This window comes from Lacerta agilis, chromosome 2, assembly GCF_009819535.1.
Source record: "Lacerta agilis isolate rLacAgi1 chromosome 2, rLacAgi1.pri, whole genome shotgun sequence".
NCBI classification, from domain to species: domain Eukaryota; kingdom Metazoa; phylum Chordata; class Lepidosauria; order Squamata; family Lacertidae; genus Lacerta; species Lacerta agilis.
This window is the reverse complement of record NC_046313.1, coordinates 118,490,378-118,502,944: the sequence shown is the minus strand read 5'-3', so window position 1 is coordinate 118,502,944 and position 12,567 is coordinate 118,490,378. Positions and strand designations below refer to the sequence as shown.

General features: G+C 44.1%; 1 protein-coding gene and 1 pseudogene across 1 annotated transcript; both read left to right on the top strand.

Annotated features, from left to right (window-relative positions):
• Window positions 1-12,567, top strand: part of LOC117042194 — a 51,612-nt pseudogene that overhangs the window by 1,976 nt on the left and 37,069 nt on the right.
• On the top strand, window positions 10,731-11,893 carry LOC117042239 (gastrula zinc finger protein XlCGF49.1-like). The gene has a single exon (XM_033141770.1). It carries the CDS (start codon window positions 10,731-10,733, stop codon window positions 11,493-11,495), a length of 765 nt encoding a protein of 254 aa, XP_032997661.1. The 3' UTR covers window positions 11,496-11,893.

Genomic DNA, 12,567 nt, shown 5'->3' with positions numbered 1-12,567 from the left:
GATTGGTCTTGCTGTGTGGTAAGTTTTTTGTTTCTCCTTGAATACCTAACAATATTCTCTTTCTCTCCCACTTTAAACCAGGTGATGGAGAAGGCAATCAGAATTTTGAGGGGCCATCTGTAAAATACTGCATTGTGAGTGAACACCTTAGCACACATCTACAAACTAACACAGGAGAGAAACCATTTAAATGTATGGAGTGTGGGAAGTGTTTCAGTGAAATTGGAATACTTGCCATGCATCAACAAATTCACACAGGGAGAAACCATTTAGATGTATGGAGTGTGGAAAGAGCTTCAGTAAGAATGGAACTCTTTCAAGACATCAACGAACTCACACAGGAGAGAAACCATTTAAATGTTTGGAGTGTGGAAAGAGCTTCAGTGAGAATGGATCTCTTGCGAAACATCAACGAACTCACACAGGGGAAACCATTTAAGTGTATGGATTGTGGGAAGGGTTTCATTGAGAGAGGAGCTCTTACAAAACATCAACGAACGCACACAGGAGAGAAACCATTTAAATGTATGGAGTGCGGAAAGAGCTTCAGTGAAAATGGAAAACTTACTGTACATCAACGAACTCACACGGGTGAGAAACCATTTAAATGTATGGAGTGCGGAAAGAGCTTCATTTGTAGTTGGAAACTCACTGAGCACCAACAGAGTCACACCAGGGAGAAACCATTTAAATGTAAGGATTGTGGGAAGGGTTTCAGTGAAGGTGCAAAACTTACAATACATCAACGAACTCATATAGGGGAGAAACCGTATAATGTATGGAGTGTGGGAAGGGTTTCATTCATGTGGAGCTCTTACAACGCACCTACGAACTCACACAGGGGAGAAACCATTTAAATGTAAGGATTGTGGACAGAGCTTCAGTTACAATGGAATACTTACTGTACATGAACGAACTCACACGGGTGAGAAACCATTTAAATGTATGGAGTGTGGGAAGGGTTTCATTGAGAGTGGAGCTCTTACAAAACATCAACGAACTCACACAGGGGAGAAACCATAGTTGTTTGTATTGTGGGGTGCTTCAGTCAGAGTGGAGCTCTTTCAAGACATAAACGATCTCATACAGGGGAAAACCATTTAAATGTTTGGAGTGCGGAAAGAGCTTCATTTGTAGTTGGAAACTCACTGTGCACCAACATAGTCACACCGGAAAAACCATTTAAATGTATGGATTGTGGAAAGGGTTTCAGTGAAGGTGGACAACTTACAAGACATGGGAGAAACCGTATGAATGTTTGGAGTGTGGAAAGAACTTCAGTGAACCTTCGAATCTGACCATACATCTACAAACTCACATGAGAGAAACCCTTTGGATGTAGTGTATGGACAGAGCTTCAGTCACAATGGAATACCTATTGTACATGAATGGATCGTTTAAATGTATTGATCGTGGGAAGAGTTTCAGTGAGAGTGGAGCTCTTGCAACACATCAACGAACTCACACAAGCGAGGAATCATTTAAATGTATGGATTGTCGAAGCTGTTTCAGTAAGAGTGTAACTCTTAGAAAACATCAACCATCTCACAGACAGTGCCGGATTTACGTATAAGCTAAACAAGCTATAGCTTATGGCCCCAATCTTGAGGCCATCCCAAAAAATGTGAAGAAAAAAAATGGATGTACATTTCCAAAATATAAGATAAAAAACAAATAAAATAAAACCTACATACAGCAACAGTGTTTTGTGTTGTGTAGGCACCTGATGGCCTGCTCCCTAAAATCACTGGTTTGCTCATTTCTATATATAGGGTGCCTACATTCTGCATGGACTGGTTGCATGGCAACATTTAGCATGCAGATTGCAGTGCAGCACAGTTGATTGTAGGTCAAGCTGTTGTACCTGTTATCTAATATTAAAGAGTGCTTGTAGACTGATGATCAGGCAGCATAGACTAAGGGTATGAGTCTTATGCCTACTGATTGATTTCATGTAATATATAATTTATTTATTTTGATCTCATTACAAAATTACTTTAGAAAAATATTCATCTTTTATTTATTGAGGGGCTGGGAGCTGGGGGCACTGTTATACAGTGGTTCCACTCCTTTCTCCTGGGCCGTGTCCAGAAAGTGGTGGTGGGGGATGAGTGTTCAGACCCCTGGGCTCTCACTTGTGGGGTGCCTCAGGGTTCCGTCCTCTCCCCCATGCTTTTCAATATCTACATGCAGCCGCTAGGAGAGATCATCAGGGGTTTGGGCTGGGTCCATCAATATGCAGATGATATCCAGCTCTACCTCTCTCTTAAATCAGAACCATGAAGGTGGTGAAGGTCCTGTGTGAGTGTCTGGAGGCGGTTGGAGGATGGATGGCGGCTAACAGATTGAGGTTGAATCCTGACAAGACAGAAGTACTGTTCTTGGGGGATGGGGAGGGCTGGTGTGGAGGACTCCCTGATCCTGAATGGGGTAACTGTGCCCCTGAAGGACCAGGTGGCCCTGGGAGTCATTTTGGACTCACAGCTGTCCATGGAGGTGCAGGTTAATTCTTTGTCCAGGGCGGCTGTCTACCAGCTCCATCTGGTACGCAAGCTGAGACCCCTATGCTCTAGTTATCTCCCGCTTGGACTACTGCAATGCGCTACTTGGGGCTATCTTTGAAGGTGACTTGGAAACTGCAATTAATCCAGAAGGCGGCAGCTAGACTGGTGACTGGGAGTGGCCGCCGAGACCATATAACACCAGTCCTGAAAGATCTTCATTGTCTCCCAGTACAATAGTTTCCGAGCACTATTCAAAGTGTTGGTGCTGACCTTTAAAGCCCTAAACGGCCTCGGTCCTGTATACTTGAAGGAGCGTCTCCACCTCACTGAGGTCCAGCGCCGAGGGCCTTCTGGTGGTTCCCTCCCTGTGAGAAGTGAGGTTACAGGGAACCAGGCAGAGGACTTTCTTGGTAGTGGCGCCTGTGCTGTGGAACTCCCTCCAGGCAGATGTCAAGGCAATAAGCAACTATTTTACTTTTAAAAGACAATTGAAGGCTGCCCTGTTTAGGGAAGTTTTTAATGTTTGATGCTATATTTTTTTTAATATTCAGTTGGAAGCCTCCCAGAGTGGCTGGGGAAAACCAGCCAGATGGGAGGGGTATAAGTAAATTATTATTATTATTATTATTATTATTATTATATTATTATTATTATTATTACTACTACTACTATTTAGTAGACCTATTATTATTTACTAGTACAGTTCCCTGTTATCCCCACTTGCTACTAAAATACTATATATAAATATTATAATTATATTAAATATTTTACTTCCATTTTTTAAAATGTCAACCAGATGTTACAAAACTGGAGCTCAAAAGAGGAAAGAGAAGCAGAAAGCTGAAGAAGAGCTTAGCAAATTACCAAAATTAGATAGCTTCTTTACAAAGACAGATACTTCTTCGGCAATCACTTGTAGCCGAGTAAAATTGTCTTCCATAACCACCGTTTTAACAATGAGTCTGTACATGACTGTGGAGACCAATTCTGGATCCACACGTTGCCCCAACCCTATTCATTATTTTCATTGCCATGATCCTTGCACTTTGTTGAAGGGAAAGACAGATAAGGAGCCTGATCAACCCAAAGCCTATACCACAGCAAGTCAGCCATGTGATATTTGTCCCATTCCTGATGCAGAACCTGGTTCATCTAGTTCTATAGAATCTGCTTCAATGACTGCAGCAAGAAATACTCAGACTAACCAGAGAGTAGTATAAGCACAGAAGATTCAACATCAAAATACAAACAGAATGATGGGCTATGGGGTGATTTAAGCAAAGATGACATTGCATACTGGGTAGAAAAAGGTCCGCCAGAGTGTCAGCACTCAGGTGGTTCATTTGAAAAGTCAAAGAGGTCTTTTGCAAACCAAGACAGATATTGTTCAAGAGCTTGTTCTATCCCAAACGGGCTAATGGTGAAAAATACTTCAGAGAATGTTAGTCTATTTACCAGAAACTGGTCGTGTATACTGTTTTGTGTGCAAACTCTCTTCAAATTCTTCCACACCATTATCGTCAGATAGATTTTCTGATTGGCGCAACACCTATTTAGTTCAAAGTCATGAAATCTCTGAAGACCATAGAACAGCTTCAGAAGCATATCTTACAAGAAGCAAACATGGCTCAACAATTGACTATCAACTAGCAGAACAGATACATAAAACTGGAAACATGTTCTTGAATGAGTTGTGGCAGTCGTAATAACTCTGGCAGAGCGTGGTTTACCTTTCAGAGAGATGAGGAAATATTTGGTTCATTACTTACTTACTGCAAAATTTGATCCTTTTCTAGCAAACCATATAAAATAAATTGGAAGTAGAGGATCAGGTGTCACACCCGCTCTTTCTAAAACAATATTTGATGATTTCTGTTATTGTAAGGTAGTCTCACCAAATGATGGGCTCCCTATTCCAGTGTTTTTCAACCACTGTTCCGCGGCACACTAGTGTGCCGCGAGATGTTGCCTAGTGTGCCGTGGAGACGGTTGGGATTTCCCCCCCTACTCGGGTGAAGATGTCGCGGTATGGCCATTACGGTGGAGGTGAGTGGCGCGGGTGGAGAAGAGACCGCAGTGACGCCTCTCTTTGGCTCTTTTCGAGGCCCCGCTTAGCTAAATTCGCGGCGCCTAGGAGGGACTCCCCTTGGGTAACGGCAGACGGGGCTTGTGGCCGGACCTGGCGGGGTTTGTTTTCCCGCCCTTCGCGCTACTGACGCTGCGCGGGCAAAATGGAGGCGGCGCCAAAGATGGCGGCGCCCAGGGCTGCTTCGCTCGCCTTCGGCAGCGATGAGATGGGCAGACTGGTCGAGGGAAGAAGCCGCGAGGGCGGCACCGCGGCGGTGCGTTTGGCGGAGCCGTCGGCGGAGGGAGGGCGGTGCGAGGGCGGAGAAGCGGCGCCGGAGGGCGCGAAGGGCAGTTGCCGCTGCTTGCTCTTCCTCTGCCGGCTGCCTGCTCGTTGGCGCGCTTTCCAGGAGCCTCTAATAAAGGAGCGGTGGCCTCCCCCTTTCTCCTTCTACACGCGCCTGCTTAAACTTTTGTGCCCCGAAGTATGTGAAGTGCGCTTCCTATGCAGTTTTTTTTTAATTAATTGCTTTGAGTATCTCGGCTATAACATCCAATTAGATTGACAGAAAAACTAGGCGAAATCTTTTGCGTTGATACAGGGTGTCGGTATAATAGTATTATTTTCCTCCTTGCCGTCGCTTTGACGTGGGCCCTTCCCCGCCCCCTCCATAAGCTGCCAGCATGGATGCTGGAAACTTGCGTTTATGATGGTTGCAGCCCTCCTTTTGTGGTTCAGTGGGAGTGCAGTTTGGCAAGTGAAGTGAACATAGCCTGAAATTGGCTTAAGACTATTAAGGACGTGTATTTTCTTGGAATTTTCCATAAAAAATCTTTTTTCTTTTGCGGGCACCGACTGTGTCCTGGGTATGGGGGGTATGTGGGTTTTTTGACATCATCTTCCGACTTCCTTCCCGCCAAAGCACAGTGTGCGCAGCAGCGGAGAGAAGAATTTCTGTTTACTTACTATTTCATAATAGAGTAATTATAAAAACTTTCTTTCTTTGTGTTTATTTGATTCCTATTCAAGAGAATTACTTTATATATAGTCAATATAGGCACAGAGTTAATTTTTTTAACATTTTCTAATGGTGGTGTGCCTCGTGATTTTTTTCATGAAACAAGTGTGCCTTTGCCCAAAAAGGTTGAAAAACACTGCCCTATTCAACGTTTTCTAACCTTCCTAGAGATGGGTAGCCACACAGGGGGAAGTATGACCAAGAAGATGGTGCATCACAACCTTACAACCTTCTTCAGATACACAGTGTGCTTTCAGTGTGCATGCACACGAAAGCTCATACCAAGAACAAACTCAGTTGGTCTCTAAGGTGCTACTGGAAAGAATTTTCTATTTTGTTTCGACTGTGGCAGACCAACACGGCTACCCACCTGTAAAAGGGAATTTCTGTTCGCAGGGAGGGGGAGGCGGATCTCCTCCCTCTCCCCCTCCCTCTGGGTCAATGAGATCCGCTTCCTAGAGAGGCAGGAAATTTGTTTTTCTTTTTTGGGGGGGAAGACTATTTGGAGGGGAGGGGTCTCCATCCTCATTCCGGGAAGAGAAGCGGACTTGGAGAAGAGGAGAAAGAGGTGCCGCATATTTGGGGGGGTTATTTGGGGATGGGGGTGGGAGAAGGATTTGCTTTCCCTCTCCCTGAATCTACAAACAGGGCAGCTGGGAAAGGAGGGGGGGGAAGAGAGAGAGAGACAGGAAAGCAAGGAGGGGCTCAACCCTTTCCCTGTGGGAATCAGTGGGGAGGGGGACTGAACTGGATGCAGGACATCCTGTTGCAACGTGGGGTCCTCCTCCCCCAGCAGGTTTTGCATTGCAAGATCCTTTTTGACGCGCAGAGATCAAGCCTGGCTCCCAGGGTGGGGGGGTGGGGAGGGGGCGAAGACACTTGAGATGAACCAGAAAAGCCCCCCCCCCCCAGTGCAACCTAACTACAAAGGGATTTGCAGCCCCACCCTGTGCATGTTGACTCAGAATCAGTCCACCTCCGTTCAAAGGGGTGGCAGCCCCATTCCACCTAGGGATGCTCCTCTCTGCTTAACAGCTTCCATCTCCCTTCTCACTGCTGCCCCCCTCCTGCCCCCCATCTCTCCCCCCCAGGCTCTGCTAGGTGGGCAGGAGAGCAACAGGAGCTCACCCCATCGCGGGGATTCGAACTGCTGACCTTCCGATCAGCAAGCCCTAGGCTCAGTGGTTTAGACCACAACGCCACCTGCATCCCGTGTTAGCGCATAGAGTGCTGTAAATATTTCCATCTGCTCCACTTGGATGGGACCTCTGCACCCTGGGGCCCTCCAGATGTTGCTTTTCTTCTGACTGCAAATTCTTCCCATAATTTAGGAGTTTCCCTTATTTTCTTTATTCTAAATGTATCAAAGGGTCAGAATCTGGTTTACTCGGCGGCTGTTTGGAGGAAAGGAAAAGCGAGGTCAGCAGAGGTACTGACCGTAATGCTTTTTGCGAAGCTTCATTAAGAGTTTGGGAGTTGATCCTAGAACTTTGCAAACCGGAGCTGAATGTCCCCTAAAGACTGAGGCAGCTTATAGTATTATAAAGTTCCCGTAGAAAAGATTAAGTCCTTCTAGTTCCCTGCCTTGCACTATTTGGAAGGGACCCAAAGGAAAGCTGGTTCCTGCTTCCTTTTATTTAGAAATATTGTGTGTGTGTGTGTGTGTATACACAGAGAGACAGACAGACAGACACAAATACTTGCACCAAAAGTAAATACTTCCTGTTTCTGTTGTGATCATCTCAAGGAATGAATTCCTGATATCTCTAATTAGCATTTTAATCTATAAAAATAATTAACAATCCCAAAGTTGGGGTACATAGTTCAGTTGGTTTTCCACTAACTATTTCATATATGTTTCATAGTCTGTGTTTGGATTTTGCATTTGTGATTAGAATTTATAAGTACTGATTTATTATTACTGGTAATTTGTAAAAAGGTATGCCATCTGTGTAAATGTCTCCCACCCTAAATAAACCTGCCTTTCTATGAACCGCCAAGACCTCCGGGTATAGGGCAGAATATAAATTCAATTAATAATAATAATTTCTGCATTTTTCTCCTTAAAGAGCTGCTCCCTGCATTGAAGTGCATCTTGTCAACAGCTGAGAGAGTCCCAGAAGTGGCCCAGTTCACGCCTCTTCCTCCTCTGAATCACCTATGGGCAGCGCAATGTCCTCCAAGACAACCTCTGAATGGTCTCTTCTTAGAGGTGGAGTGGAAAGAAGAGCCAGGCAGCTTCCTCAGGTAGTGAAAGAGCAACAGGAGCAGGGAAGAGGGAAGAGGCACAGATGGGACAACCCAGCTTCCTTCTGTGTTGAGTGGGGATGGTGGGGATCTAAGCTCTGTCTTCTTCCAGGCCCTCTTGACCTTTGTGGAGGTGGCTGTGTTTTTCACGGAGGAGGAGTGGGCTCTGCTGGATCCAGGCCAAAGAGCTCTGCACAAGGAAGTCATGGTGGAGAATTATGAGATGGTGGCCTCTCTAGGTAAAGGCACATTTTTATTCCTCTTGGCTGTTAGACGTTGGAGGTGTGAATCTGCTGTTTGAGCCATTTATTCCTGTTTTGTCTTCTTCTTTGGCGAATCCTCATAGTCAAGCCTTCCATGAACACGTTCTTAACGGTGTGTCCATAAGTGACTGTTGAGTTCAATTCTGGATCCATACATCCTTCCACAGTGGGGACATAGGTTTCCGGGCGGGAGTTAATCACAGTGAGGTTAATCACAGAGACTCACAGGTTAATAATGGTGGCATGAGATTTCCTGGTCCACATCATTTGTTAGCTTTTAATGGGCTAGTTAGTAGATACTTTATTGTCTTTGCTTCAAAAGAATAATATTTTTGCATATTTTTAGAGTCATATAAAGTAATATCTCTGGTTACAAACCGTCCTTCTTTCGAAAGCTTCGTCTTACGAGCTCCGCTAACCTGGAAGTAGGTCTCTTGACTGCGAACTTTGCCCTGGGATGCGAGTGGAATCGTCCCTTTAGCAAAAGAGTGCTTCTGGTTAAGAACAGTTTTGAGTTGAGAACGGACCTCTGGAATGAATTAAGTCGTAACCAGAGGTACCACTGTATTACCACCAACTCCCATCTCTTGCAGGGGTGCAATTAGTGCCAACGCCTTCTGTCAAGAGTTTTTGATGCTTCCCTTTCTATGGAAGCGCAGGTTGCAGCTACTACAAAGGCGGTGTTTTTCCATCTCCGCCAAGCTAAGCAGTTGGTCCCTTACCTCTCTTGCCCTGATCTCGCCACTGTGATCCATGCGACGGTCACCTCCAGGCTTGATTATTGTACTCAGTCTACGTGGGGCTGCACTTGAAACTGACCCAGAAACTTCAGCGGGTGCAGAATACTGCAGCAAGACTACTTAACGGGGTCTTCAACCATGGGATCACATTCATCCAGTGCTATACCAGCTGCACTGGCTCCCCGTGGAGTACAGGATCAGGTTTAAGGTGCTGGTTTTAACCTTTAAAGCCTATACGGCCTAGGACCCTCGTACCTATGGGACTGCCTCTCCTGGTATGCCCACGGAGGACCTTACAGTCTGCAAATAATATATTCTGGAGATCCCGGGCCTCAGGGAGATTAGGCTGGCCTTGGCCCCAGTCTGGTGGAAAACTGCCACAAGAGATCAGGGCCCTGTGGGATTTGACATCTTTCTGCAGGACCTGTAAGACAGAGTTGTTCCGCCAGGCCTTTGACCAGGGCTCAGCCTGACTCCCCTTCTCTTTTTGTATAAGAAGTAGTACAAAAGAGGCCTCCCAGCATTCCTCACAGGCCCATATAAGATCAGCGTACACAGTTGGGCCAGATGAGCATTTATTGTTCCCAACCCTAAGCCTGCGGAAAGCCATCTAATTCAGATTTTTAATTAGATCATGACTTGTTTTGAGGACATAATATAATTATTGTTTGATTTTATATCAATGTTATATGTTTGATGTTAGCCGCCCTGAGCCCAGTCTCGGCCGGGGAAGGCGGGATACAAATAAAAGTTTTATTATTATATTACTACTACTACTGCTACTACTACTACTACTACCAGGGTGGATTTATTTAAATCAAACTGATTTAAATCATGATTAAATCACTAGTCATAAGGCTCAGGGTGGATTTAAATAAAAACTGATTTAAATTTTAAAAATCAGATTTTTAAATTTGAATTTTTTTATTCAATTCAAATTTTTTATTTAATTTGAATTTTTTATTAAAATCATATCTTTTAAATTAAAATCCACCCTGAGCCTTACTGACTAGTGATTTAAATCGTGAGTTAATCAGTTTGATTTAAATCAAATCCCCCTGACTACTACTAACACAGCACTTAGGTTTACTTATTCCACATAGCAGAGACTCTGATACTGAAGTCTGAGTTCATCTCCTCGCTTGGAACAGAAAAATACAGGGATGTTGTCCTGGACAAATTGAGAGGTAGATACTTCCAGCTTTGCTGTGAAACTGTAACTTTTTATGTCTCCTTTCAGTGTGTAAGAATATGAAAAGAGCCCGTTTTGGATCAGAATGAGGGCCCATCTTTTCCACCATCCTGGTGTAGGTTTAGGTGATTGTACAGTTGGTTGGAATGTATCAGCGAGATATTACAGATCAAGGAAGAAGGAGAAAACTGATTACAGAGGCATGGTATTTTCGCAGGATGGGGAAGATGGAGAAAGTGTGTCCCTCCAGATGTTGCTGCATTACAACTCCTATCATCCCTAGTCATTGGCCATCTTTACTTGGGTTGATGCTTCTTAAGAGTCCAACCACATCTGCAGGGCCATAGATGCCAAACCTCAGCATAGAAAGTTTCTCTTGGTGCTCAGTGTTAGATGAGAGTTTGAAGGTAGAACTGGATACTAAGGGTTCTTGAGTATTTTCAGATTTCCTTTCCTTTCCTAAAACTTTAGTACATAGGAAGGGAGGGATGCTTAAGGTGTCAAAATTAGAGAAGGTGCTGATAGGTCTTGCTGTGTGTTAAGTTCTCTGTCCCTTAGATACCTAACAATATTCTCTTTTCTCCACTTTAAACCAGGTGATGGAGAAGGCAATCAGAATTTTCAGGGGCCATCTGTAAATTACTCAGGGTGAATGAACACATTAGCACACATCTACAAACTACACAGGGAGAAACCATTAAATGTGTGAGTGCGGAAGAGGCTTCAGTCGGAATGGAACTCTTACAACACATCTACGAATTCATACAGGGGAGAAACCCTTTAAATGTACGGAGTGTGGGCAGAGCTTCAGTCACAGTATATCCCTCAAAAAACACCAACAAATTCACACAGGGGAGAAACCATTTAAATGTATTGAGTGTGGAAGAAGCTTCAGACAATGTTCACACCTTACTAAACACCAACGCACTCACACAGGGGAGAAACCATTTAAATGTATGGAATGTGGAAAGAGCTTCAGTCACAGTGGAGATCTTACAAGACATTTACAGACTCACACAGGGGAGAAACCATTTAAATGTATGGAGTGTGGGAAGAGCTTCACAGAAAATGGAAAACTTACGATACATATACGAACTCACACAGGGGAAAAGCCATTTAAATGTATGGAGTGTGGAAAGAGCTTCAGTGAAAGCGGAAATCTTAGCGTACATCAACGAATTCACACAGGTGAGAAACCATTTAAATGTATGGAGTGTGGGAAGTGCTTCAGTGAGAATGGAACTCTTACAAGACATCAACGAACTCACACAGGGAAGAAACCATATAAATGTTTGGAGTGTGGAATGTGCTTCATTTGTAGTTCGAGACTCACTGTGCATCAACAAAGTCACACCGGGGAGAAACCATTTAAATGTTTTGAGTGTGGTAAGTGTTTCCTTCAGTGCTCACACCTTACTATACACAAACGATATCACACAGGGGAGAAACCCTTTAAAATGTATTGAATGTGGAGGAGCTTCAGACAGTGTTCACACCTTACTAGACATCAACGAACTCACACAGGGGAGAAACCATTTAAATGTATGGAATGTGGGAAGAGCTTCAGTCACAGTGGAGGTCTTACAACACATCTACAGACACACACAGGGGAGAAACCATTTAAATGCATGGAGTGTGGGAAGAGCTTCAGTGAAAATGGAAAACTTACCATACATGTACGGACTTCATACAGGGGAAAAACCATATAAATGTATGGAGTGTGGGAAGAGCTTCAGTGAAAGTGGAAATCTACTGTACATCAACGAATTCACACAGGGGAGAAACCATTTAAATGTGTAGAGTGTGGGCAGAGCTTCAGTCGGAATGGAACTCTTACAACACATCTACGAATTCATACAGGGGAGAAACCATATAAATGTATGGAGTGTGGGCAGAGCTTCAGTGATAATGGACACCTTACTGTACATCAACGAACTCATACAGGGGAGAAACCATTTAGATGTATGGAGTGTGGGAAGTGCTTTAGTCACAGTGGAAACTTGAGACAACATCAGCGAATTCACACAGGGGAGAACCCATATAAATGTATGGAGTGTGGAAAGAGCTTCACTGAGAGTGGAACACTTAGAAAACATCAACAGACTCACACAGGGGAGAAACCATATAAATGTATTGAATGTGGAAAGAGCTTCATCTGTAGTGGAACACTTAGAAATCATCATCGGACTCACACAAGGGAGTAACCATGTAGGTGTATGGAGTGTGGAAATAACTTCAGTCAGAAGGGAGCACTAAGAATGCACCCATGAACTCACACAGGAGAAACCCTTTAAATGTATGGAGTGTGGAATGAGCTTCAGTCAGAAGGGAACACTAAATACATCAGCGAACTCACACAGGGGAGAAACCTTTTAAATGTATAGAGTGTGGAAAGTCCCTCACACATACTGTTTGCTTTAGAAAACATCAACAGACTCACAGGGGAGAAGCCATTAAATAGAGCTTCAGTCATTGTGGAAACTTTACAAAAAATCTCAGTGGGAGAATAACATTTAAATGAAAGGAGTGCAGAACGTG

Coding starts and splice junctions, on each gene's coding strand:
- LOC117042239 (XM_033141770.1), top strand. CDS start 10,731: ATGTGTGAGTGCGGAAGAGGCTTCAGTCGGAATGGAACTCTTACAACA.